Genomic DNA, 24,808 nt, shown 5'->3' on the forward strand with positions numbered 1-24,808 from the left:
CATCAATACCATATTTTGTAAATTGAAGTTACTTCGTTACTTCGTTAATTCATTTATCATTTTCTTTTGCTAATTTGTGCAGTAACCATCGAAGACTTTTAGTGAAACGTATTTGGCAAATTCATGAATCTAAACGAATTTGGTAATTTTTCTGATGTAATAAACTGATGTATTAGAACCGCATAATTAATGCTTAGTTTTGTCAGCATTAGTTAAATGGAAGATGCAAAATGAGACATGCATTCTTCATGACCTCATCCATGCACACCACTCTACTCTAGTGAAATCCTCCACCATATACATTGGAATATTGTTTCAAACATTAAAAAGAACATAAATGTGTTTTTTCTCGAATTGATACGTATCATGTAACAAGTAAAATAAAAAGCATAATCAAGATGTTTACACAGTTTAGAACTTGTCCTAAATCTGCAAGACTTTGCCTAGAGATGAATACACTATAAACTTCATAAGTGATTTAAGTTTTACTCAAACACTTGATGCAGCCTCACCTTTATATAATTAAGTAAATCCTCTTCCAACTCATTTTAGCCATGCAAATGAAAATCAACACTCAACACTCAGATGGTGTATGACAATGGCACTCAATAATAGTTCCTACTATGAACATGTGTGCTTCTTTAAATTCATACATCATCTATGAAATAAATCATCTATATATAAGCTTTAGGATTGCTCAAACTCTTCATAAGCTCCACGTAAAGTGGAATAATAAATTTCCAAATGCAATATCTCCGACAATCATCATGATGAACAACAAGACTGTTCCGAAAGCAACAATGAGCCTGGAAATTATAAATGCCAACATGGAATATGTTAAAATTGATGTCATTTAGACTGAGCAGTGTCCAAAGTGTAGAAACACTTACTGTTGCTAAACGGAACTTTATTTATGTGCATGAATGGCCATTTTCTATGCTTTTCCAGTTCAAATTCAACAAAGGGCCAAACATAGGGCATCATCATCTGTAATAGTAACAAACTCCCATTCCCAAACATAGAGCATCAACCTCATCCTCACCACCAAATATTCTGAAGCAAGATCCTTCCATGATTTAACCTTCAAAATTCAAACATCTAAAAGGGGTGCCCTGCATCAAAGAATATTGTGAAATATCCCCCTCTTCCCCCTCCATTTTCATCAACACTTAACCTCTACCCCCTATTTAATTTACTTACTTGACAACCACATTGCGTGTTTAAGCTCTCTCCAACACGACTCCAAGAATCTGTCAACAGCATAGGAACCATATATTACCATTTTTCTTGACATATAAATTGCAACTCTTGAAATACTGATGACATATATTACCATTTTCTTGAGTTGGAATATTTTGGCAGATGAAAAAATCGTAGTTGAAAGTATGGCCTCTGCTTTTTGTAATATATGCTATTCTCTGCCGAAGAAGAGAGCCAAAATCTAGCAAAAATTAGGATTCGATCATCAGAGGGACTCTTCAACAAAGAAAAGAAAGAACACATGTGCATGGAGAGGAAGATTTCATGGGAGTACAATGCCATGGACAGGTCAGCAGTGAAGAACGCATGTCCTGCTTTTTGGCTCTTCCATTGAACTCATGCTGAAAAAGAAGAAGCTTAGTTAGGGGGTTATATTAGATCATTTGAAATTGTGAGATTTTTATGATTTAAAAATGTAAACCAATTAAGTAATTACCACCTCTTTTTCTGCATCTAATTTCTTAAAGTTGTCAAATGCCTTTCAGAAATATCCAGCACTAGGCCAATGGGTTACTGCACAAAATTAACAAAAATATTATGAAAAATGAGTAGTATTTCAGTAAGGAAATTAATGAAAAGACTAACCTGAAGGAATGTGAGCAATCTTATACCAATCGGCACCAATGTCCTTCTGACACCTTTCTTCCAACTGGTTAGGCAGCGCATCTCATCCGGAAGCGACGTTAAATTGGGCCAATCAACAAGAGAAAGAATTTGCAGATTTGTTAGATGTTGAATCCACTCCGGAAGATGCCGACACTTTGGAATATTTTCCAGTGCTAGGGAGCGTAGTCTTGTATGATCTTGGAATATTTGGAAGCCAGCTGCTGATAGCTCCAGCTCCTCGCAGTTCATTACTACAAGCACTTCAAGGAAAGTGAGATGTTGGAACACAGGAAAGAGTGACCTCAATCCGCTGCAATTCCGAATTTCTAATCTTTTCAATTGAACAAGATGTTGAAGCCCTAGGGGGAGAGACACCAGCTGTGGAATATTAATAATCTCCAAATGAGAGAGATTCTTAATGGCTTGCCATTGCATGCCCTCTAAATCAACCTCCTTGCAATCTCCTATTGTTAATTTTTTGAGGCCGGTGAAATGTTTCAAGTACTCATCTAGCATGTGAGTGTCCAATCCCTCAATTTTGTGTACATGGAATGCTTTCAATTTGGAGAGAGGAAGAGAAGATGTTGAACTTGATGGGGTCGTACCAGTGATGTTCATCTTCATGGTCTGCTTTAACGGCCTTGAACTGGTCTTCACCAACCTTAGATCATCATCGAGTGAAGGATACAACGGCATTGAAGTCAAAGGGCAATTTGCAATTTCTAAGGAGGAAAGACAAGGAAATGCCATGGTTGATGTTCCTATAACAGTTGTGTCATCCTCGTTATCATCATCAATCGACCTTTTCCTCCACCAACTCTTCATATTTGGGCAATTCTCGAGGCAAAGAGACTTAAGCGATGGGAAGAATGATTCTGGTTCTCCTTGACTTCTTTTGCGCTATTATCGTCCATGTACTCCAGCACAGTTAAATCAGCAATTGACAGCAATTGACAGCAATTGACAGCTTTTAGGCTATTAAAAGGTATTATAAATATGTTTTTATAATTTAAATACTTTTTAAAATACTTTTTTGAAATTTTAAATTAAAAAAAGTAATTAACTGCTTACGTGGCAATATTTCACCTAGATATTATCTTTTTCTTTTTCTTTAAAAACAAAATAAAAAATTAATAATTTCTAATAATGAGTAAATAAACGTAGCATTCTACCACTTGGTCCACTAGTTAGTGCCTGATTTATTTATTCAAAAAATAGGCTCAAAAATCCTTTTTTTTTTCTTAAAGTTAAAAGAAAATACAAAATTAAGGTTCACAAACATCAATTTTTTGAATTGATATGGTGCAACAACTTACATGGGCTTAATTGCAAATTTTTTAAAACATTTCACACACATTACGAGTTAAGGCATCTGAGAAGTCCCCATATTATAGACTGTATCAAATTAGTCCATTTGTTATTAAATGAATCAACTTAGTTCCGATATTATTAAATGAATTAAATTAGTCCGCATAATTAATGCTTAGTTTTGTCTGCATTAGTTAAATGGAAGATACAAATTAAGACCTGCATTCTTCACGAGCTGATCCATCCCTGCCACTCTATTCTATTGATATCCTCCTGTACATACATGTTGGAACATCAAAAAGTATGTGTGTTTCTTTTGGCAGGTATCATGCAACAAAATAAAATAAAAAATATAATCAAGATGTTTATATAGTTCAGAAGTCGTACTACATCTGCGAGGCCTTGCATAGAGATAAATATACTATGAACTTCATACTACAAAGGAATGATTTAGTTTTGCCTGTAACACCCCTTACCCGTATTCGACACCGAAATAGGGTACGAGGCATTACCGGAGTTTACTAATTAATTTTCAGACATTTCATTTTTATCTAATATTCATATTTATAACCAATCAAAATCAAAACATTAATGAGCTAACGTTAACCAAGTTAACTTATACACGCCATAATAACCAGAATCAAATCATCCAAAATTGTCGATAGAACCAATGGATAATGTGATATATCTCCAACAAGCTTCCGATAATCATTTCGAAGCATCTAATAACTATATATTACCAATAATAATTCAGTTCCAATATAAAACACACACATATATATAATATTCATTATCAAATAGCATTCACTTCAATTGAAATTAAACAAAATATAGTTCATACGAACTTACCAAGCTAAATTGCAGAAATACCAAAATTTAGGAACATTTTAGAAATTTTCTATTTTTCTCGAATTTCCACCCCATCTTGATCTAAATTAAAATTTTATTCAATTTACTACTTTAAATAATAAAACAATTCATTTTATACAATTTGGTCACTTTTTGACATTTTTACAAATTTACCCTTAAACTTTCACCTTTGTTCAATTTAGTCCCTGAAACATATAAATTGGTCATTTTTAATAAAAAAAACTTATGCTAGTTGAATAATCATATATTTTCCACATCCTTAATATATATATAACATGCTTATATGTAACATTATCTATAATTTCACATTTATTTATATTCATTCAAAGCTGTCCACTTGAGTCATAGTCACTAAATTATTTATATCTTGAGCTAAAGAACTCTAAATTGAGATCCTTTAATTTTCTCTGAAACTAGACTCACATATCTTCTTACCATAAAATTTTCAGAATTTTTAGTTTGTCCAATAAGTACAGTTTATTCTTTAAAGTCATCCATGTTCTGCTGTCTGACAGTTTCAACCCTTCTTCACTAAAAATTAATTATCTCATCGTATGAGATTCGGATGATATTACCGTTTATTTCTATTAAAAATAGACTCAGTAAGGATTTAAACGTATAAATTTAAGCCTCTAATTATTTTTATCCAATTTTTGATGATTTTCCAAAGTCAGTACAGGGGAACCCGAAATCATTCTGACCTTATCTCACAAAACCTATTATAACTCATAATTTACAATTCCATTGCTTACACCGTTTCTTTTATAAGAAACTAGACTCAATAGTATTTAATTTCATATTTTGTTCATTCTCTAATTCAATTTATACGATTTTTGGTAGATTTTCAAATTCAGACTACTGCTGCTGTTTCAAAACTATTTTAGTGTAAAATGTTGATAACTAAATTTATAACACTTTCCTTTCCTTTCTCTTCAATATTTTCCATCACTTTCTCTTATTTCCCTTTACTAACATAACAATAATATAGAATCTTATATAATGAAACTTTACCTTAACATTAATTTCCTACTTTTTCAATAATATCAAACTCAAAAATATATAAAAATCTTGATGTTCTTACCTTATGCCATTGATTTCAATCTTTAACTTGATTTTCTCCCTCCTCCAGCTTCTATTTCTTGAATCTAACTTGATATTCTAGCTCCCCATAGTCTCCTTGTTATCTTTCTCTCTTGACGGATATGGAAATTCTTTTAATTTCTAAGTGAACATGGTGGATTTTTGGTGAAAGGACCAAATTGTAAAGAAAGCAAAGCTTTCTTTCTTCCCCTCTTCTTCTCACGTTAATGCATGCAAAAATGGTGGGAATGGATGGATACTTTTCATCCTTCTTTCCACATATATATATACTAAATAAATTAATAATAATAAAATAATATCATTAAAAAAATTAAATTAAAATATTAATAAACTAATATTTATTTATTAATCTAAAATATCTCCAACATCATCATTATCTTCTAGATTTCTCTCTCTTCTAATTGACCATTTTGCCCTTTATGATCTTTTAAAATTCCATCCTTGAGTCATCACTTAATTTGGTAAAATTGTGATTTAGTCCCTCAAACTTTTCACATTTTTCAATTTGGTCCTAATCCATCCATTTTTCTTAGTTTCTAGATTATTCCACCCTTAAAATATTTACACTATTGGTCCTTCAACTTTTTCATATTTACACTTTAACCCCTCAATTTTTTAGTATTTACTCTTGGGTAACAAAACTTTTCTCACTTTTGCAATTTAATCCTTTCTTGGATTAATATGTCATAAATATACTTTCCAATGTTGACATAACTCAATTACCCTTTTTATCACTTTATTTCATTATTTTACCATATCAGTATTTTCATGCAACATTCCTATCATAATGCAACCCATGTCATAATTTTAAAATAAAATTTTCCTTATTGGATTTGTGGTCCTGAAACCACTGTTCCATCTAGCCCCAAAATCGGGCTGTTACGTTGCCCCTCAAACACATGATACAACCTCACCTTTGTATAGTTAAGTAATTTCTCTTCCAATTCTTTTTAACTATGCAAGTGAAAATAAACACTCGGATGGTGTATAACAATGTCACTCAATAATAGCTCCTATTATGAAGATATGTGCTTCTTTAAATTCACACATCATCCATAAAATAAATCATCTATACATATGCTCTAGGATTGGTCAAACTCTTCATAAGCTCCGTGTAAAGTGGAATAATAAATTTCCAAATGCAATATCTCCGACGATTATCATGCTTCAACAACGAGACCGTTCCAAAAGCCTGGAAATTATAAATGCGAACATGGAATATGTTAAAATTGATGTCATTTAGACTGAGCAGTGTCCAAATATAGAAACACTTACGGTTGCTAAACAGAACTTTATTTATGTGCATGAATGGCCATTTTCTATGCTTTTTCAGTTCAAGTTCAACAAAGGGCCAAACATAGGGCATCGTAATCTGTAATAGTAACAAACTCCCATTCCCAAACATAGAGCATCAACCTCATCCTCACCACCAAATATTCTGAAGCAAGATCCTTCCATGATTTAACCTTCAAAATTCAAACAGTTAAAAGGGGTGCCCTGCATCAAAGAATATTGTGAAATATCCCCCTCTTCCCCCTCCATTTTTATCAACTCTTAACCCCTACCCCCTATTCAATTTACTTACATGACAACCACATTGCGTGTTTATAAACTGCATTAAATTTAGAACTTTCCTGCATATCTAGTTAGAGACTTTGAAAGGGTTTCCTTATACTGTAATTTTCTCAATTCATAAGCCGAAAAAGAACCCTGAATTTTACTTCTGAGGATCATTTGTATTGATTCTGAGTTGGTATTATATGCAGCTGAAGAGAAACCGATGGCTGGGGGACTGCAGGGGTCGTCTGCCAATCAATCAAACCGTAGAGAGCAAGAGAGATCTACTGAGGTTTTTGAATCAGCAGGTACTCAAAATGTTGGACAATCTAGTGATACAGTTGAGGGTTCTAGCACACAAGCCCAAGTGAAAGAGGAAGGATCATCAATGGATGCAGTTTCTAAAGCAAGGAAAGAACCTGTGAACATGGCTTTTGGAGGAGAGGCTGACAACAAATCGAGCAACATAAGCTTTGATGAATCCATCAAAAACTTGAATGGGGGAGGGAAAGATTCAAATGGAAAGTCCTCGCATAGAATTTTAACTGAAGCAAACATAGCTGAAAGAACTGCAGAATGGGGTATTGCATTGCAGACAGATGCTGGAGAAGGTAGCTTCAAAGTGGCCCGCAAAACTATGAAGCCGAGTGGAGATGGTGATCGATCCAAATTCTCGTTCGATAAATTTTCAGTGGAATCAGCAAGGACATCAAATGAATCAAGTTATGGACTGGATCAAGGAGCTCTTCCTAGGGTGTCACAGGAGGTGAAGGATGCTTTAGCTACCCTGCAGCAAACTTTTGTTGTATCTGATGCCACAAAACCCGACTGCCCAATAATGTATGCAAGCAGCGGATTTTTCACCACAACCGGCTATTCAACAAAGGAGGTCATAGGAAGAAACTGGTAAGTTCTTGCTTCTAAACATGTACAGATATTGGAGCCGGCCTGAGTCTTCTGACTGCCTATGGGACAACCTGCAACCATTCTGCAGCGCAAAATCAGTGCAATTTTCTATGCTAGTCAATGGCACATGATTGATTGTAGATCATCTCTTTTTATACTTGCTGTAAAATACTAATCATTTCAAGTACTGTACAACCTTAATTGATATGCAATGTAATCATTATAATCGCCATATTTGTTGTTTAGCCGTTTTCTACAAGGGCCAGAAACAGACCAAAATGAGGTAGCCAGGATTAGATATGCGGTTCGGAATGGAAAAAGTTATTGCGGCAGGCTCTTGAATTACAAGAAAGATGGAACTCCATTCTGGAATCTTCTAACAGTCACTCCCATAAAAGATGATAATGGGAAAACCATCAAATTCATTGGGTTAGTTTTCCTTACTTTTCTGCATAATTTATCATCATACGGATATCTTTTTCCTTCCCAAATGCATGCATAGCTATTGAATGCTGTTTTATGCAGAATGCAGGTGGAGGTCAGCAAATACACAGAAGGTACGTTGAAAAGGCAGTGAGACCTAATGGACTGCCCCAGTCGTTGATTCGTTATGATGGTAAATTATACTTTAGTTGTTTGGGGGGGGGGGGGTTATTTTACAGTGTGATTTCAGTTTTTAACATGTAATACCCCACATTCTGGAACAGCTCGCCAGAAGGATAAGGCTTTAGATTCCATGACAGAGGTTGTCCAAACTGTGAAACACCCTCACTCTCACAATCAGACGATAAGTAATGATGCCACTAACAAGGTTGAAGAGCACGAAAAATTCAACCTTGATTATGTCCTGCCTCAATCTGCTGAAATTGAGAACACTAGTACCCCTGGGAGAAATACTCCGCAGTCCGACTTCAGTACTGCTACTCCTATGCAGGAATTTGACAAGAAAAGTCGAAAATCTGCACGCGTTTCCTTAATGGGGTGAGTCTTTCTGGTTTAAGTTCCCACAAATATTCATTATTATGCCTACTCATATTCTGTTTATCTTGAAGCATGCTATGATATGCTTTGAGCTTTGCTACTCAAACACATCTAACAATTAGCTCCATGGAGAATCATAAATCAGTATATCTGATGCATGATATCTTCCTGTAGGCTTAAAGGCAGGACTTCCAGCTCTGCAGCCAAGCAAGAAAAACAACCAATTGTTGAACCAGAGGAGCTAATGACCAAAGACATTGAACGCACCGACAGTTGGGAACGTGCTGAAAGAGAAAGGGACATACGCCAAGGGATCGATCTAGCAACCACCCTGGAACGTATTGAAAAGAACTTTGTTATCACAGATCCTAGACTCCCTGATAATCCCATTGTAAGGAAGACTTTTTCAGTACCATTTTTCTCATCCGAAAACTCAGTTTCAATTCACATATCAAAGCTCTTAGTCTATATATATAGTATCTGAAAAACCACTACAATGTTTGCAGATATTTGCATCCGATAGCTTTCTTGAATTGACTGAATATACACGAGAGGAAATCTTGGGAAGGAACTGCAGGTATATAATTTGTACTACGTTAATTTCATCATCTATCTACTTCAATCAACTGTCAGATATATGTTGTTTTCCATTGTCAGAGGAACATATTAAAACAACTACATGACTTTTTCTTTTTACAGGTTTCTTCAAGAACCTGAAACTGATCAAGCGACTGTCTCAAGGATAAGAGATGCTATTAGAGAACTAAAGGAAATCACCGTTCAGTTGATCAACTACACAAAGAGCGGTTCGTACAAATATATACATATATGCATACTATTAAGAAACATCATTTGACTGAATTGTTACAGTTTGTATGATATGACTTGCAGGCAAGAAATTCTGGAACTTATTTCATTTGCAACCTATGCGTGATCATAAGGTGGTTAAAAGTTACATCTGATATGTATGCAGATTTTGAGATGTTGGTGTTATTATTTTAGTGTCATTCTTCTAACGTATTATTGTGTGAAAATCTTGGTGGCTTACAGGGAGAGATTCAATATTTCATAGGCGTCCAACTTGATGGAAATGGTCATGTTGAACCCCTACAAAACCGCCTCTCTGAGCAGACGGAGCTACAAAGTGCTAAGTTGGTATGTAATCATTGAACATAATCATGTCAAACACATACCCGGGAGTTAGGTAAGGTAGGTAATAACTTGTAGTGATTTGATGTTCTGATATCAGGTGAAAGCCACAGCAGAAAATGTAGATGAAGCAGTTAGAGAACTTCCTGATGCCAATTTGGTAAGGTATTTATTTCTTTCTCTTAGGAATATTAATAGCATTCATTGCCTTAGTAATCCATGTAAAAATGATATTATATATATATATATATATATTCAGAGACCAGAAGATTTGTGGGCTCTCCATTCTCAGCCAGTCTTTCCAAGGCCTCATAAAAGACATAGTTCTTCTTGGCTAGCAATTCAGAAGGTACCCTTTTTCCAAATTGAAAATTTTCTTAACTCATTATTTCTTCTTGGATGAAGTCTCTGATAAATGATTTGGGGGTTTTGGTTTTGTTTTAACAGATCACTTCTCGTGGTGAAAAAATTGGGTTGCATCATTTTAAACCCATAAAACCCTTGGGCTGTGGTGACACTGGAAGGTAGTGTTAGAAGTGCAGATTGTTTTTTAACCCTCAAATCATTATTTATGGGGTGAATTCTTAGTTGATTTCCATGTCTAAAACTACTGGGTTGCAGTGTTCATCTGGTGGAACTGAAAGGTACTGGGGAATTATTTGCTATGAAGGCAATGGAGAAGTCAATGATGTTGAATCGAAACAAGGTCTGCTTATTGTATGTGGATTCAGACATAGACATATTTAAAATCTATAAAAATTTGCTATAATAACTCATGTTGTCTTTTGTTTACATTGTGGATTATGTATATGAATGTTGATGGAAGCTTTTGGGATTGATAATGCACATTTGAGTGTTCAAGAACTGACTCACTGAGTAAATTGTGCAGGTTCATCGAGCATGCGTTGAAAGGGAAATCAGCTCACTCCTGGATCATCCATTTCTTCCCTCATTATACAGTTCTTTTCAGGTTTTTTTTTTCTCAAATTCTTAGTTTCCCCTAAACAAGTTGCTATATATATACACTTTTCTCTTTATTTTTTCGCCATCAGAAAATCTTAAGAAAAACTTTCAAACCCAATTTTGTCTGCAAGTTTCAAACAACAATTTTTTTTTAACAAAAACTTCAAACCAATCTCATTTGAATCTAGTTAAAATACATGATTGTCTGGTATCGAAGTTCTGTACTAATGATTTCTTATATCTCCACAGACTCCCATCCACGTTTGTTTGATAACAGACTTTTGTCCTGGTGGTGAGTTATTTAACTTGCTTGATAAGCAGCCTATGAAACTTTTCAAGGAAGAATCTGCAAGGTATCACCCGGCTACTATGACCGAATCCTAGTATTTTACAAGTGAATATGACTGAATCATGTTTAAATCACTTGGATATCTGACATTTCATGTATGTTTCAGGTTTTATGCAGCAGTAAGCTCTCTCCAACACGACTCCAAGAAAATCTGTCAATGGCATGGGAACCATATATTACCATTTTTCTTGAGTTGGAATATTTTTGGCAGATGAAAAAATCGTAGTTGAAAGTATGGCCTCTGCTTCTTGTAATATATGCTGTGCTCTGCCGAAAAAGAGAGCCAAAATCTAGCAGAAATTAGGATTAGATCATCAGAGGGACTCTTCAACGAAGAAAAGAAAGAACACATGTGCATAGAGAGGAGGATTTCATGGGAGTACAATACCATGGACAGGTCAGCTGATGAAGAACGCATGTCCTGTTTTTTGGCTCTTCCATTGAACACATGCTGAAAAAGAAGAAGCTTTGTTAGCGGGTTATATTAGATCATCTGAAATTGTGAGATTTTATGATTTAAAAATGTAAACCATTTAAGTAATTACAACCTCTTTTTCTGCATCTAATTTCTTAAAGTTGTCAAATGCTTTTCAGATATATCCAACACCAGGCCAATGGGTTACTGCGCAAAATTAACAAAAATATTATGGAAAATGTGTAGTATTTCAATAAGGAAATTAATGAAAAGACCAACCTGAAGGTATGTGAGCAATCTTATACCAATCGGCACCAATGTCCTTCAGACACCTTTCTTCTAACTGAGGAACCTCGTGTATATTTAACTGTTGCAAATTGGTTAGGCAGCGCATCTCATCCGGAAGCGACGTTAAATTGGGCCAATCAACAAGAGAAAGAATTTGCAGATTTGTTAGATGTTGAATCCACTCCGGAAGATGCCGACACTCCGGAGAATGAAAATGAATACACGCGGAGACTAAGAAGTTTTATAAATGTTAGCATCCACCCAGCAAGTAGTATAATTAAATGAAAATAATGTTGATTGGTGGGAAATGTTTGACACAAATTTCTCAATGGAGACAAAGTTGGGATGATCGGGTGCTCTGCACAATTACATCAACTTGGGCAAAATTTGTCAGTCTCGATCCCTACAAATAATTGAAATTAATGAAAAAGCTATGAAAGAAAAGAGAAGAAAGAGACAAATCCCATGGAATCCAAGGTGTTTCGATTGAGGCCAATGCATTCTTGTCTTCGTAACTTTTCCCACTTGCTTAGTGTAATTGAGCTGAGTTTGAATACTCGTAATTTAATTTAATAAGATAAAAATATATAATATATATTTCTAAACTCAAATTTAATTAGATCGATAATTTAAACTGAACTCAATAATTATCGAATCGAATTTGAATTTATTTTTAGTTAAATTCATTTAACTTATTAACATTAAAATCTCATTTATGCCTCTCCCACCCATGAAATTTAGCTTCATTTTTTCCTTTTTGGTAACTTCGTAACAGTTATTATTATCATGCCTATAATTACATTAATGACAATTGTTACTATCCATTACTATTATACTATACTCTTATTAATAATGTTTTTTATATTGATAAGTCTGTTAATTTTATTTGTTATTAATTTTTTTATATAATATTAAGAATAAAAATAAGGTAATATGGTTCGAATTTGTGTTAAATAAGTGTTTGATAAAAGTTTTAACCATCTCTCCATACTATTAGTGTAGAACTTCGATGACGAAAATCTTGAACACATGAACAACAATTTGAACAGAGAAAAGAAGCAATAGGACAATGCTCAATAATTATCTTTCTATTCACCCCCTACTCTATGTGCAAATGAGTTTAAAGTAAATGAACCTCGAGATACATGAACCCCAGTGGCTATGAGCGTTTTACATTAACGAAAATAGTCCACTAAGAACTAAACAGAGTATAACAAGAAAATCAATTTTTATAAAAAAAATTCAGCAATATTATTTTATAGAGCAATCTAAGAATGGTAAAATATGTAAGAATAGTAGAAGGAATTATTGAGAACCTTTTTTGGGTATATTTTTTAAATGAAATTCTACTCCTATTTATAGGAATTTAAGAGACATAACTTTTAATAGGTGATTTTTTCTAAAAGATATATAATTATTCAAGTTTGCTTGAATAGTTATAATTCTTTGTCAGGAATATAACTCATTATTATAGATAGTTATAATTCTTGATCAATAATCAAAAGATATAACTTTTGATTAATTACACGCTTTCATTTATACTTATTGAGACACTATACATAATTGAAAATTTTCCAAATATATACAAGTCAAGACATTTTTGCTATTAATAGTAGTAGCATTTAATTTTTCCTTAAAATATACATATATTTATTAGTAAAGGGTCGAAGTTTTTGATTTTTTATTATTATTAAGGATAACTAAATTTATACATGAATTTTGGTTCAATGTGCAATTTGATACATGAATTTTAATTTGGTGCAATTATCCACATGAAACTTGAATTGTGGTTCATATATATACATGAAACTTTGATTTTAATTCAATTATATACTTTTAAAAAAATTAATACAGATATATATTATATTAAATTATTATAATTATTTGTGTATGTAATATATAAAAAATAAATTAAGAGAGGTTGATTTGTGATATCCCAAAATGGGAGAAGTTGCCTATAAAAGAAAAAGTTAATTTCTTTTGGACTTAATATCAAGGGTGACTACAAATGTGGCACAGAGAGCTATTGAGGAGTTACATAATTTCTTTTGGACTTAAAATCAGGTGTGATTGCAAATTTTGGCTTTAATTTTGCAAAGAACATGTGGAGGGAGATATTGGGTTTATGTCAGTTTCATAGGGATGTGTTGTGATTAGGCTATTGTGGAGTTGAATGGAAAATCATTACTTATATCATCATCAATATTGCTTACATCTATTTGATTAGGAGTGCATTTTAATTACTTTAATATACATAAATAGAATTCATTAAAATATTATTTCAAAATGTAGACTTGTAAAATTAAATTAGAGTTTATCATGAGTCAAGCTTAAGTATGATATTAATTCATTTTATATTTGTCTAAATTTAGTTTGAGTCAAAATATAAGTCTAAAATTTTGCTTTTAAGTTCGTCCAAATTTGTATGTGGTTAATTCATGTCCATTTTAGACCCACCATACTATTTTAAAAAAAATTAAAATATATTTATATTATTTTTAACTTGATATTTAATAATTATGTATATATTTTTATTGAAATTTTATATATAGTCATCTTAACATTATAATAGTATATAAATTTAATTTTTATTTGTTACAAATTACATAACATATAAAAATAACGTAATATAAAACATTACAAACTAAAAAAATGGATCGGGTCAAACTTAGGCTTTAAATGTTCAATCTCAATCTCAATCCCAATTCATATTTTATGCATGCCTTTTTTTTCGGAAACCTATTTTTTAAAACTAATATATTTACCTAAACCCTCAAAATATTTTTAAATTTGACAAAAAACCCTACCCATAAATAGGTCTAGATTGAACTAAATTTATTACACTCTTTCCCTTTTATTTCCCTATCATTTGGGTTAACAATACATATTTATTAAAACTTGATTGCTCCTATAGGGATTATTATATATTAAAATTTGACAATTATCTATTTTATTCATAACCAAGTTAAGAAATTGTCATTATATATAATCGTATGCTTTTTGAAAATCTACTTTAAAAGAAATTGTCACAAACTGAAATCAAGCACAAAGATGTTTGGTTATTGCAAGAGGAGGACTAAAATGAGAATGATTCCGACAAGATGAGACACAGATGTGGGTTCATACACGCAGAGACAGTATTTTAAAGATGTTACCATCCACCCACCTAGTAGTACAATTAAATGAGAATAATGTTGATTGGCTGAAATTAAGATTAAATTAAAATTTTATTATTTTTAAAGATTAAAATATAATTTTATTTTTATTAATTTAAAATTTTAAAAATTTCTCAATGGAGACAAAGTTGGGATGATGACATTTGGGGTGCTCTGCACAATTACATCAACTTCGGCAAAATTTGTCCCTGTAGAAATAAATGAAATTAATGAAAAGACTATGAAAGAAAAGAGAAGAAAGAGACAAATCCCATGGAATTCACTTTAGGTTCAGGCACATGCATTCAAGTCTTTCTAAAGCTTCATTGAGCCGAGTACGAATTCTTTGAGTTAAAATTAAATATCTATTTTTAAGTTCGAGTTTGATTTCAGTTCAAGATATGAGTTATTTAAATTAGATAAACTTGTAGTGCAATTTAATAAGATAAAATATATAAAATATATATTAAAAATAAAAATAAAAAGTAATAACATTAGTGAGTCATTAGAATATACTAAACTAAAATTCGACTAAATCAATAGCTTAAACCCAACTCAATAACTACCGAATCGAATTTGAATTTTTCTTTTGAGTCGAATTCGCTTAATTTGTAAGCACTAATATCTCATTTCCACTTCTTTCACCCACAAAATTTAACTTTGGTATTTTTGGTGACAATGATTATCATGTCTATAATTATATTTTATGATAATTGTTACTGTCTCTATTACTATTTTACTATACTCTTGTTATAAGGAAAACAAAGGGAGAAAATAACAATTAGATGCTTGGAATTTTGCCTTGTGCCATGATAGACCTTTATAAGTACTTTCAAGTCAAGGGCGTAGTAATTAGGGGTTGACAGGGCTCTGATCTTTTCTAAAATAGAATTTTTTTTATTTAAGCCCTTTAAAAAATTAATAAATGTAAAATTGTACTTTGGCCTTCTAAAAATGATAAAAGTTAGATTTAATTTTTAAAAATTATAAATATATAAGTTAGTAAAATGGTGAAATTACATTTTTTCTATTGCAAAAATTACAATTTAATTTTAGCCCCTAAAAAGATTTCAAGTATGATAAAGAAGAAGACAACACACATAAGCTCTTATGTAGTTTCCATTTTTTTTATCACTTCAAAGATATATATATATATATTAATAATTTTGAAGAAATAACACAATTATTTTTTATATACTAATTTTTAATATTATACGTATTGAACATGATTTTATATATTTTTATTTTATGTAATAAATATTATTCAAATTGTGGAACATAATTAAAATATTGCCGGTATAAAAAATTCAAAAATAAAAGTTTGAAAGAAAATAATAATGAAATAAAAATTTTAAGTGATTTTAACTACTAATTTAATAAAAAATTAAAATATACAATTTTTATGTATATTTTATAATTTAATATAAAATATAATTTTAATTATTTTTTAATATAAACATAACATTGATATTTTCAATTATTATTTAGTAGTTACTTCCTAAACACGTTCTATCACAACATTTACATTTGAGTTTAAATATATATTTCACAATTAGTTTTAATCCCATCGCTACAATAGTCAACCTCAAATATGACAAAAAAAAATCTCTATACATTAAATTAATTTTTATGGTGAATTTATAAAAATAACAATCATGGGGCAAATGTACATGCACTTACGTATAAAGTATCATCAATAGTTTGAAAAAAAAGTATAATGACTTTTTAACTCTCTAACTTTACAAAAAAATTATTTTAGCTTTTTATTTAATTTTTTTATTATCTTTTTTAACCTTTAAATTTATATTTTTTGTCAAGTTATCCTAAAATGGTTGAAAAAGTTAACGTTAGTTAACTTTACTGACTTGACATACATATGGTATATACACGTGGATTACCATATGTATGTCACGTTAACAATTAATAAATTTTTAAAAATTAAAAGGTATTATAAATATGTTTTTATAATTTTAATACTTTTTAAAATACTTTTTTATATATATTATTGGAATTTTAAATTAAAAAAATAATTAACTGCTTACGTGACAATCTAGTATATGATTTATTTCAGCTAGATATTATATTTTTCTTTTTCTTTAAAAAAATAAAAAATTAATAATTTCATAATAATGAGTAAATAAATGTAGCATTCTACCACTTGGTCCACTAGTTGGTGCCTGATTTATTTATTCAAAAAATAGACTTTTTTTTTCTTAAAGTTAAAAGAAAATACAAAATTAAGGTTCACAAACATCAATTTTTTGAATTGATATGGTGCAACAACTTACATGGGCTTAATTGCAAATTTTTTAAAACATTTCACACACATTACGGGTTAAGGCATTTGAGAAGTCCCCATATTATAGACTGTATCAAATTAGTCCCTTTGTTATTAAATGAATCAATTTAGTTTCTATATTATTAAAAAGAATTAAATAGGATCAAATTGTAAAAGAGGTAACAATTTTCAATCGGAAGGACATCGGTGCCGATTGGCATAAGCTTTTTGGTCCCATCAATACCATATTTTGTAAATTGAAGTTACTTTGTTACTTCATTTATCATTTTCTTTTGCTAATTTGTGCGGTAACCGATCCCTTTAATAGGGATGTCACAAAAACTCGCAAACTATGTCTACCTTCATGTTCGAGCTTGGCCAAAGTATCAGCCTCCTGATTATTCATTCTAGAAGTATACGAAATATTTCAATGATCAAGCTGTATCAGCAACCAACAAATCCTTCTAACTTAAACTGAATTGGATCCAGATATAGATCTCTCCTAAATAATCTTAACTGCCTCAAGACTATCAGTATGGATTACCTTGAAGATTTTTAGTGAAACTAATACGGAAAATTCATGAATCTAAACGAACTTGGTAATTTTTCTGATGTAATAAACTGATGTATTAGAACCGCATAATTAATGCTGAGTTTTGTCTGCATTAGTTAAATGGAAGATGCAAAGTAAGACCTGCATTCTTCACGAGCTGATCCATCCCTGCCATTCTATTCTATTGAAATCCTCCTGTACATACATGTTGGAACATTAACAAATATGTGTGTGTTTCTTTTTTATTTTTTGGCCGTTATCATGCAACAAAACAAAATAAAAAATATAATCAAGATGTTTATATAGTTCAGAAGTCGTACCACATCCCAGGCCTTGCCTAGAGATAAATATATTATGAACTTCATACTACAAAGGAGTGATTTAGCTTTACCCCCCAAACACTTGATACAACCTCACCTTTGTATAGTTAAGTAATTTCTCTTCCAATTCTTTTTAACTATGCAAGTGAAAATAAACACTCGGATGGTGTATGACAATGTCACTCAACAATAGCTCCTATTATGAAGATATGTGCTTCTTTAAATTCACACATCATCCATAAAATAAATCATCTATATATATGCTCTAGGATTGGTCAAACTCCTCATAAGCTCCGTGTAAAGTGGAATAATAAATTTCCAAATGCAATATCTCCGACAATTATCATGCTTCAACAACGAGACCGTTCCAAAAGCAACAACGAACCTAGAAATTATAAATGCGAACATGAAATATGTTAAAATTGATGTCATTTAGACTGAGCAGTGTCCAAATATAGAAACACTTACTGTTGCTAAACAGAACTTTATTTATGTGCATGAATGGCCACTTTCTATGCTTTTTCAGTTCAAGTTCAACAAAGGGCCAAACATAGGGCATCGTAATCTGTAATAGTAACAAACTCCCATTCCCAAACATAGAGCATCAACCTCATCCTCACCACCAAATATTCTGAAGCAAGATCCTTCCATGATTTAACCTTCAAAATTCAAATAGTTAAAAGGGGTGCCCTGCATCAAAGAATATTGTGAAATATCCCCCTCTTCCCCCTCCATTTTTATCAACCCTTAACCCCTACCCCCTATTCAATTTACTTACAAGACAACCACTCTCCAACACGACTCCAAGAATCTGTCAATAGCATGGGAACCATATTGTTGGAACTTTGGCAGCAGCAAAAAAAAGAGAACAAGACAGAGAACAAATGAGGAAGAAACAAATAACAATTTACTTGCTCACAAACGTGCAGCAAGGAAGCAATCTGCCTTACACAACTGATATGCTTACTCATTCAATATGAAAACAATACATTTATAGTCAAAATACATCACCAAATACTACCTACTACCACTAAGTAGCCTAGTAACTTGATAAACATTGCTTGTACACATGGATAAGCTGACTTATCAGCTCAATCAACCCATCAAAACATCAACATCAAAGTTCATTCTCAACCAAACTTAATTACATTGCAACTAAAACAGAAAATATGTTGCTGAAACATGCACAAATGCTGCAGCATGCATACAAGCTGTATGCACTCAACAAAATCATCATGGTACCATGCATTTTAACAAAAACATAACAGCAGCATGGTTGGCCATTTTCAACTCATATATTACCATTTTTCTTGAGTTGGAATATTTTTGGCGGATGAAAAAATCGTAGTTGAAAGTATGGCCTCTGCTTCAACGAAGAAAAGAAAGAACACATGTGCATAGAGAGGAGGATTTCATGGGAGTACAATACCATGGACAGGTCAGCTGACGAAGGACGCATGTCCTGTTTTTTGGCTCTTCCATTGAACACATGCTGAAAAAGAAGAAGCTTTGTTAGCGGGTTATATTAGATCATCTGAAATTGTGAGATTTTATGATTTAAAAATGTAAACCATTTAAGTAATTACCACGTCTTTTTCTGCATCTAATTTCTTAAAGTTGTCAAATGCTTTTCAGATATATCCAACACCAGGCCAATGGGTTACTGCGCAAAATTAACAAAAATATTATGGAAAATGTGTAGTATTTCAATAAGGAAATTAATGAAAAGACCAACCTGAAGGTATGTGAGCAATCTTATACCAATCGGCACCAATGTCCTTCTGACACCTTTCTTCCAACTGAGGAACGTCGTATATATTTAACCGTTGCAAATTGGTTAGGCAGCGCATCTCATCCAGAAGCGACGTTAAATTGGGCCAATCAACAAGAGAAAGAATTTGCAGATTTGTTAGATGTTGAATCCACTCCGGAAGATGCCGACACTTTAAAATATTTTCCAGTGCTAGGGAGCGTAGTCTTGTCTGATCTTGGAATATTTGTACGCCAGCTGCTGATAGCTCCAGCTCCTTGCACTTGCATACAAAAAGAGCTTCAAGGAAAGTGAGATGTTGGAACACAGGAAAGAGTGACCTCAATCCGCTGCAATTCCGAATTTTTAATCTTTTCAATTGAACAAGATGTTGAAGCCAAAGGGGGAGAGACACCAGCTGTGGAATATTAATAATCTCCAAATGAGAGAGATTCTTAAGGGCTTCCCATTGCATGCCCTCTAAATCAACCTCCTTGCAATCTCCTATTGTTAATTTTTTGAGGCCGGTGAAATGTTTCAAGTACTCATCTAGCATGTGAGTGTCCAATCCCTCAATTTTGTGTACATGGAAAGATTTCAATTTGGAGAGAGGAAGAGAAGAAGTGGAACTTGATGGGGTCGTACTAGTGATGTTCATCTTCATGGTCTGCTTTAACGGCCTTGAACTGGTCTTCACCAACCTTAGGTCATCATCGAGTGAAGGATACAACGGCATTGAAGTCAAAGGGCAATTTTCAATAGCTAAAGAGGAAAGACAAGGAAATGCCATGGTTGATGTCCCTATAACTGTTGTGTCATCCTCGTTATCATCATCAATCGAGCTTTTCCTCCACCAACTCTTCATATTTGGGCAATTCTCGACGCAAAGAGACTTAAGCGATGGGAAGAATGATTCTGGTTCTCCTTGACTTCCTTTTGGGCTATTATCGTCCATGTACTCCAGCAGAGTTAATTCACGAATTAAAAGCTTTTGAAGACAAGGCAATTGCGCCAAGGACGGGATTTGTTTGAAATTACTAGGACCCCATATTGTAATCACGACGAGGTTTGTGAGCAAAGAAAGCCAACTTGGAAACTTGGCATCACTCCTCCATCCTAAAATATGGAGCTCCTCGAGATTTGGATGGGGCCGGAGGTCTTCAAGTGACTTGTCATCATCATCATCATCATTACCGCCGTTGTCGTCGTCGTCATCACCATAATCATTCCATACTAAGTCCAACAATCTCAAATGTTGCTTCTCTTTCAAATTAGCAGCTTTAAACTTCTCTTTTGCATTTTTTACGAATCCCAAATGTGTTATCACTAGCCGTCCCCTTAAGTTGTTAAGCCCACTCAATTCACTTAGATCTGCACTGTCATGTGAGCCATCTTTGTCCACTACAAAGTCGCTTAACGTCTCAAGGGAAGTCAGCTTCCCTATTCCACGTGGCATATGAGTTAAGCCATAACATTCTTCGCACCCAAGATGGGTAAGATTCACCAATTTTTCAATCTTCTTCGGCAATTCTTCAAGCTCCGAACATCTGTTAAGTTTCAAAGCTTGCAAATTTTGTATCTTGCAAATGCTCTGTGGGAGGCTCTTAATATCAAAATTCCCAGAAAGATCAAGGTACCTCAAATGTTTCAACTTACAAATGGAGCGTGGAATCATCTTAAAATCTAAATCATTCATTTCCAATACACGCAAGCATCTATAATTTGAAATGATAAAATCCCAAATTTCGTCATTCATATTTCGATTTCTCTCATTTGGAAAGTGTAACAAGGTTCGCAACTTCTTTCCCTTAAACAAAACAATTAATGAAGGATCAATTGATACGTGGCGACACTTTTCACCAACCTTACTTGCAATTTCATTTGAATCTACAATACTACTCTCCGTCCCAGCTACTGATTCAGCTAGATCATGCATTAAATCATGCATTTTACATGTTAGTCCTTCCCACGAAAATCTTTCTCCTACTTCTTGGAAGAAACCTCTTTCGTTTAAATCTTTAAAATACACAAACCCGATCTCCTCGAGAGATTGACTTGGATTCAATTGCTTTACGAAACCTTGTGCAATCCAAAATTGAACAAGAGTTTGTACATGAATTTTATGATCTTTTGGATACAGTCGGCAATAAGCAAAGCAATGTTTCAAATGGGATGGGAGATGATCGTAGCTCAACTTAAGTGTAGCTAGAATTTTACCTTCGTTTTGAGATATTCTAGCAAGTTCATTATCTTTGAAAGAACTCCACTCCTTTTCAGTTTCTTTGAAAGATAACGCACCAGCTATGGTCCTAATAACCAAGGGAACCCCACCACACCTTTCCAAGATCTGTTTCCCTATTTTCACAAAGGTTGGGTTTATAGATCTTTGCTCAAATGCTATTTCTTTGAACAAAGACCAAGCATCGTCATCAGACAAGCCTTTCAGAACATAAGGCTGACATTTACTAGTAATTTTTGCTACTCTCAAAGAGCGAGTAGTTACTATTATCCTACTTCCTTTAGCCCCACCTACTAATAACTCTTTTAAACTAACCCATTCTTCCCACTCCTCATTCCAAATGTCATCCAAAACAAGCAAATATTTTTTCCCACCGATTTTTCCTCGAAGTTGGCTTTGCAATTGATCCATTTCGAGTTTTTTATTTGGTGCTTCGCCAGTTGCAGATTTGATAATGTTTTCTACAATTATTTTGACATCAAAAACATCTGAAACGCACACAAACATCATCAACTCAAAATGATTTTTGACCATTTCATCATTATAGACAAACTGGGCCAAAGCAGTCTTCCCTAACCCTCCAAACCCCACAATTGGAATGATGTAAACATTCTCTTCACTTTCAAACTCTAACACGAGTTTTAAAAGAGCTGCTTTATCATCTTCTCTCCCTATTATGTTATCTTTAAAAGAGTGCGTTTGATGCCTCTTTTTGGTCATGAAAGAGGTTTCCATGGGGCGGTCACGCTCTACCAAATTGAACATCTTGGCCTCACTTCCGATCAAAGTTAGCCTCGCCTTAATGGCCTTAATTTGACGACCCATTTTGAGACTGTAAGCAAACTGGTTTGAGCTTGAGAAGAAAAGGCGTACCTCTTTCGTCAGCTTGCTCCCACCCAATAGATCTTTCCGCAAAGCTTCGGTAGAGAAATCATCAAGTAAGTCGTCGGCATCATAAAGTACATCTTTCAGCTTTTCAAGCCAATCTTTGACGCGATGGCTGGTCACAGATCGCTCTTCTGCGTCAAGAAGCACAGCTTTGATTGTGGAGACGGTGCTTTTGAGGTCGTCGAGGTCATCTTTGACATTCCACCACAGTCCAATTTGAGAGAGAGTAAAGGAGCTCAATTTAGTAATAAGCTCTACGGCGAGGTCGAAAGCAATTGCTTCGGCCATTGCTGGTTCAAACAGAAATCAAGCAAAAGAGTGTTTGGTTATTGCAAGAGGAGGACTAAAATGAAAATGATTGGAACAAGATGAAACACAGATGTGGATCTATACACGCGGAGACTAAGAATTTTTATAGGTGTTACCATCCACCCTGCAAGTAGTATAATTAAATGAAAATAATGTTGATTGGTGGGAAATATTTGACACAAATTTCTCAATGGAGACAAAGTTGGGATGATATCACTTCGGGTGCTCTGCACAATTACATCAACTTGGGCAAAATTAGTCAGTCTCGATCCCTACAAATAATTGAAATTAATGAAAAAGCTATGAAAGAAAAGAGAAGAAAGAAACAAATCCCATGGAATCCAAGGTGTTTCGATTGAGGCGAATGCATTCGAGTCTTAAATTAAATATTTTATTTCTATTTGAGTTGGAATTAAGTTCGTAATTTAGTTTAATAAGATAAAAATATATAATATATTATTAAACTTAAATTTAATTTCATCAATAATTTAAATTTAGCTCAATAATTATCGAATCGAATTTAAATATATTTTTAATCGAATTCAGTTAAATAATTAATATTAAAATCTCATTTAGGCCTCTCCCACCCATGAAATTTAGCTTTAATTTTTCCTTTTTGGTAACTTGGTAACAATTATTATTATCATGTCTATAATTATATATAATGACAATTGTTACTATATCCATTACTATTATACTATACTCTTATTAATAATGTTTTTTATATTGATAAGTCTGTTAATTGTATTTGTTATTAATTTTTTTATATAATATTAAAAATAAAAATAAAGTAATATGGTTCGAATTTGTGTTAAATAAGTGTCTGGTAAAAGGTTTAACCATCTCTCCATACTATTAGTGTACAACTTCGATGACGAAAATCTTGAACACATGAACAACAATTTGAACAGAGAAAAGAAGCAATAGGACAAGGCTCAATTATCTTTCTATTCACCCCCTACTCTATGTGCAAATGAGTTTAAAGTAAATGAACCTCGAGGATACATGAACCCTAGTAGCTATGAGCGTTTTACATTAACGAAAATAGTCCACTAAGAACTAAACAGAATATAACAAGAAAATCAATTTTTATAAAAAAAAATTCAGCAATATTATTTTATAGAACAGTCTAAGAATGGTAAAATATGTAAGAATAGTAGAAAGAATTTTTGAGAATTTCTTTTGGGTATATTTTTTGGCTTTAATTTTTTGGAGTTACATAATCACTTATTTTTTGGCTTTAATTTTGCAAAGAACGTGTGGTCATAGGGATGTGTTGTCATTAGGCTATTGTGGAGTTGAATGGAAAATCAGTACTTATATCGTCATCAATACGGCTTACATCTACTGATTAGAGTGCATTTTAATTACTTTAATATACATAAAATTATTTATTGTTGGAAATTTTGATTACTTCTCTCGATCTTTTAATTACATCTATTTGATTAGGAGTGCGTTTGAGGTCGTCGAGGTCATTTTTGAGATTCCGGCGCAGTCCAATTTTAGAGAGAGCACGAGAGCTCAACTTAATAATGAGCTCTGCGGCGATGTCAAAAGCAATTG

The 24,808-nt window shown here is 32.9% G+C and overlaps 2 protein-coding genes, 2 long non-coding RNA genes and 1 pseudogene across 14 annotated transcripts; 1 reads left to right on the forward strand and 4 right to left on the reverse strand.

The window, feature by feature from the left end:
• Nucleotides 1-322: 322 nt before the first annotated feature.
• Nucleotides 323-5,171, reverse strand: LOC107934607 (uncharacterized). Of its 7 annotated transcripts, none has more exons than XM_041105204.1 (9): nucleotides 5,126-5,171; nucleotides 3,394-3,447; nucleotides 1,872-2,766; nucleotides 1,700-1,773; nucleotides 1,535-1,601; nucleotides 1,334-1,441; nucleotides 1,201-1,250; nucleotides 891-1,081; nucleotides 323-806 (listed from the first exon to the last, which is right to left on the reverse strand). In XM_041105204.1, exons 2-4 carry the CDS (start codon nucleotides 3,397-3,399, stop codon nucleotides 1,742-1,744), a joined length of 933 nt encoding a protein of 310 aa, XP_040961138.1. In that variant the 5' UTR covers nucleotides 3,400-3,447; nucleotides 5,126-5,171; the 3' UTR covers nucleotides 323-806; nucleotides 891-1,081; nucleotides 1,201-1,250; nucleotides 1,334-1,441; nucleotides 1,535-1,601; nucleotides 1,700-1,741. The 7 variants fall into 7 exon arrangements, with proteins under 7 accessions (XP_040961138.1, XP_040961139.1, XP_040961137.1 ...); XM_041105205.1 differs by having other exon boundaries at nucleotides 891-1,098; XM_041105203.1 differs by having other exon boundaries at nucleotides 891-1,112.
• Nucleotides 5,172-6,045: 874 nt separating this feature from the next.
• Nucleotides 6,046-6,819, reverse strand: LOC121223537 (uncharacterized). Its single transcript, XR_005920859.1, has 2 exons — nucleotides 6,731-6,819; nucleotides 6,046-6,611 (listed from the first exon to the last, which is right to left on the reverse strand). It is a non-coding gene; the product is annotated as an uncharacterized lncRNA (long non-coding RNA).
• An 8-nt stretch (nucleotides 6,820-6,827) lies between these two features.
• LOC107934606 (phototropin-2-like) lies at nucleotides 6,828-11,368 on the forward strand (annotated as a pseudogene).
• LOC107934608 (uncharacterized) lies at nucleotides 10,833-12,017 on the reverse strand. Of its 2 annotated transcripts, none has more exons than XR_001693964.2 (4): nucleotides 11,745-12,017; nucleotides 11,599-11,672; nucleotides 11,439-11,501; nucleotides 10,833-11,317 (listed from the first exon to the last, which is right to left on the reverse strand). It is a non-coding gene; the product is annotated as an uncharacterized lncRNA (long non-coding RNA). The 2 variants fall into 2 exon arrangements; XR_001693963.2 differs by having other exon boundaries at nucleotides 10,833-11,340; nucleotides 11,745-11,991.
• Nucleotides 12,018-18,016: 5,999 nt separating this feature from the next.
• LOC107934592 (putative disease resistance protein RGA3) lies at nucleotides 18,017-23,563 on the reverse strand. 4 transcript variants are annotated; one of them, XR_005920858.1, is made up of 6 exons: nucleotides 19,795-23,563; nucleotides 19,646-19,722; nucleotides 19,489-19,551; nucleotides 18,838-18,902; nucleotides 18,528-18,718; nucleotides 18,017-18,444 (listed from the first exon to the last, which is right to left on the reverse strand). XR_005920858.1 is itself a non-coding variant. In XM_041105200.1 (3 exons), exons 1-2 carry the CDS (start codon nucleotides 23,222-23,224, stop codon nucleotides 19,691-19,693), a joined length of 3,462 nt encoding a protein of 1,153 aa, XP_040961134.1. In that variant the 5' UTR covers nucleotides 23,225-23,563; the 3' UTR covers nucleotides 18,966-19,551; nucleotides 19,646-19,690. The 4 variants fall into 4 exon arrangements, 1 of the variants encoding a protein (XP_040961134.1); XR_005920857.1 differs by lacking the exon at nucleotides 18,838-18,902; XR_001693954.2 differs by lacking the exon at nucleotides 18,838-18,902 and having other exon boundaries at nucleotides 19,362-19,551.
• Nucleotides 23,564-24,808: the final 1,245 nt, after the last annotated feature.

This window comes from Gossypium hirsutum, chromosome D11, assembly GCF_007990345.1.
Source record: "Gossypium hirsutum isolate 1008001.06 chromosome D11, Gossypium_hirsutum_v2.1, whole genome shotgun sequence".
Lineage (NCBI taxonomy): Eukaryota > Viridiplantae > Streptophyta > Magnoliopsida > Malvales > Malvaceae > Gossypium > Gossypium hirsutum.

Excerpts from the sequence above, each read along its gene's own strand:
- LOC107934592 (XM_041105200.1), bottom strand. The coding sequence starts at position 23,224 with ATGGCCGAAGCAATTGCTTTCGACCTCGCCGTAGAGCTTATTACTAAA. Across the intron at positions 19,723-19,794 it reads GATTGCTCACATACCTTCAG|TAACCCATTGGCCTGGTGTT; the intron begins GTTGGTCTTTTC and ends AATTTTGCGCAG.
- LOC107934607 (XM_041105204.1), bottom strand. Across the intron at positions 1,774-1,871 it reads AAGGACATTGGTGCCGATTG|TAACCCATTGGCCTAGTGCT; the intron begins GTATAAGATTGC and ends AATTTTGTGCAG.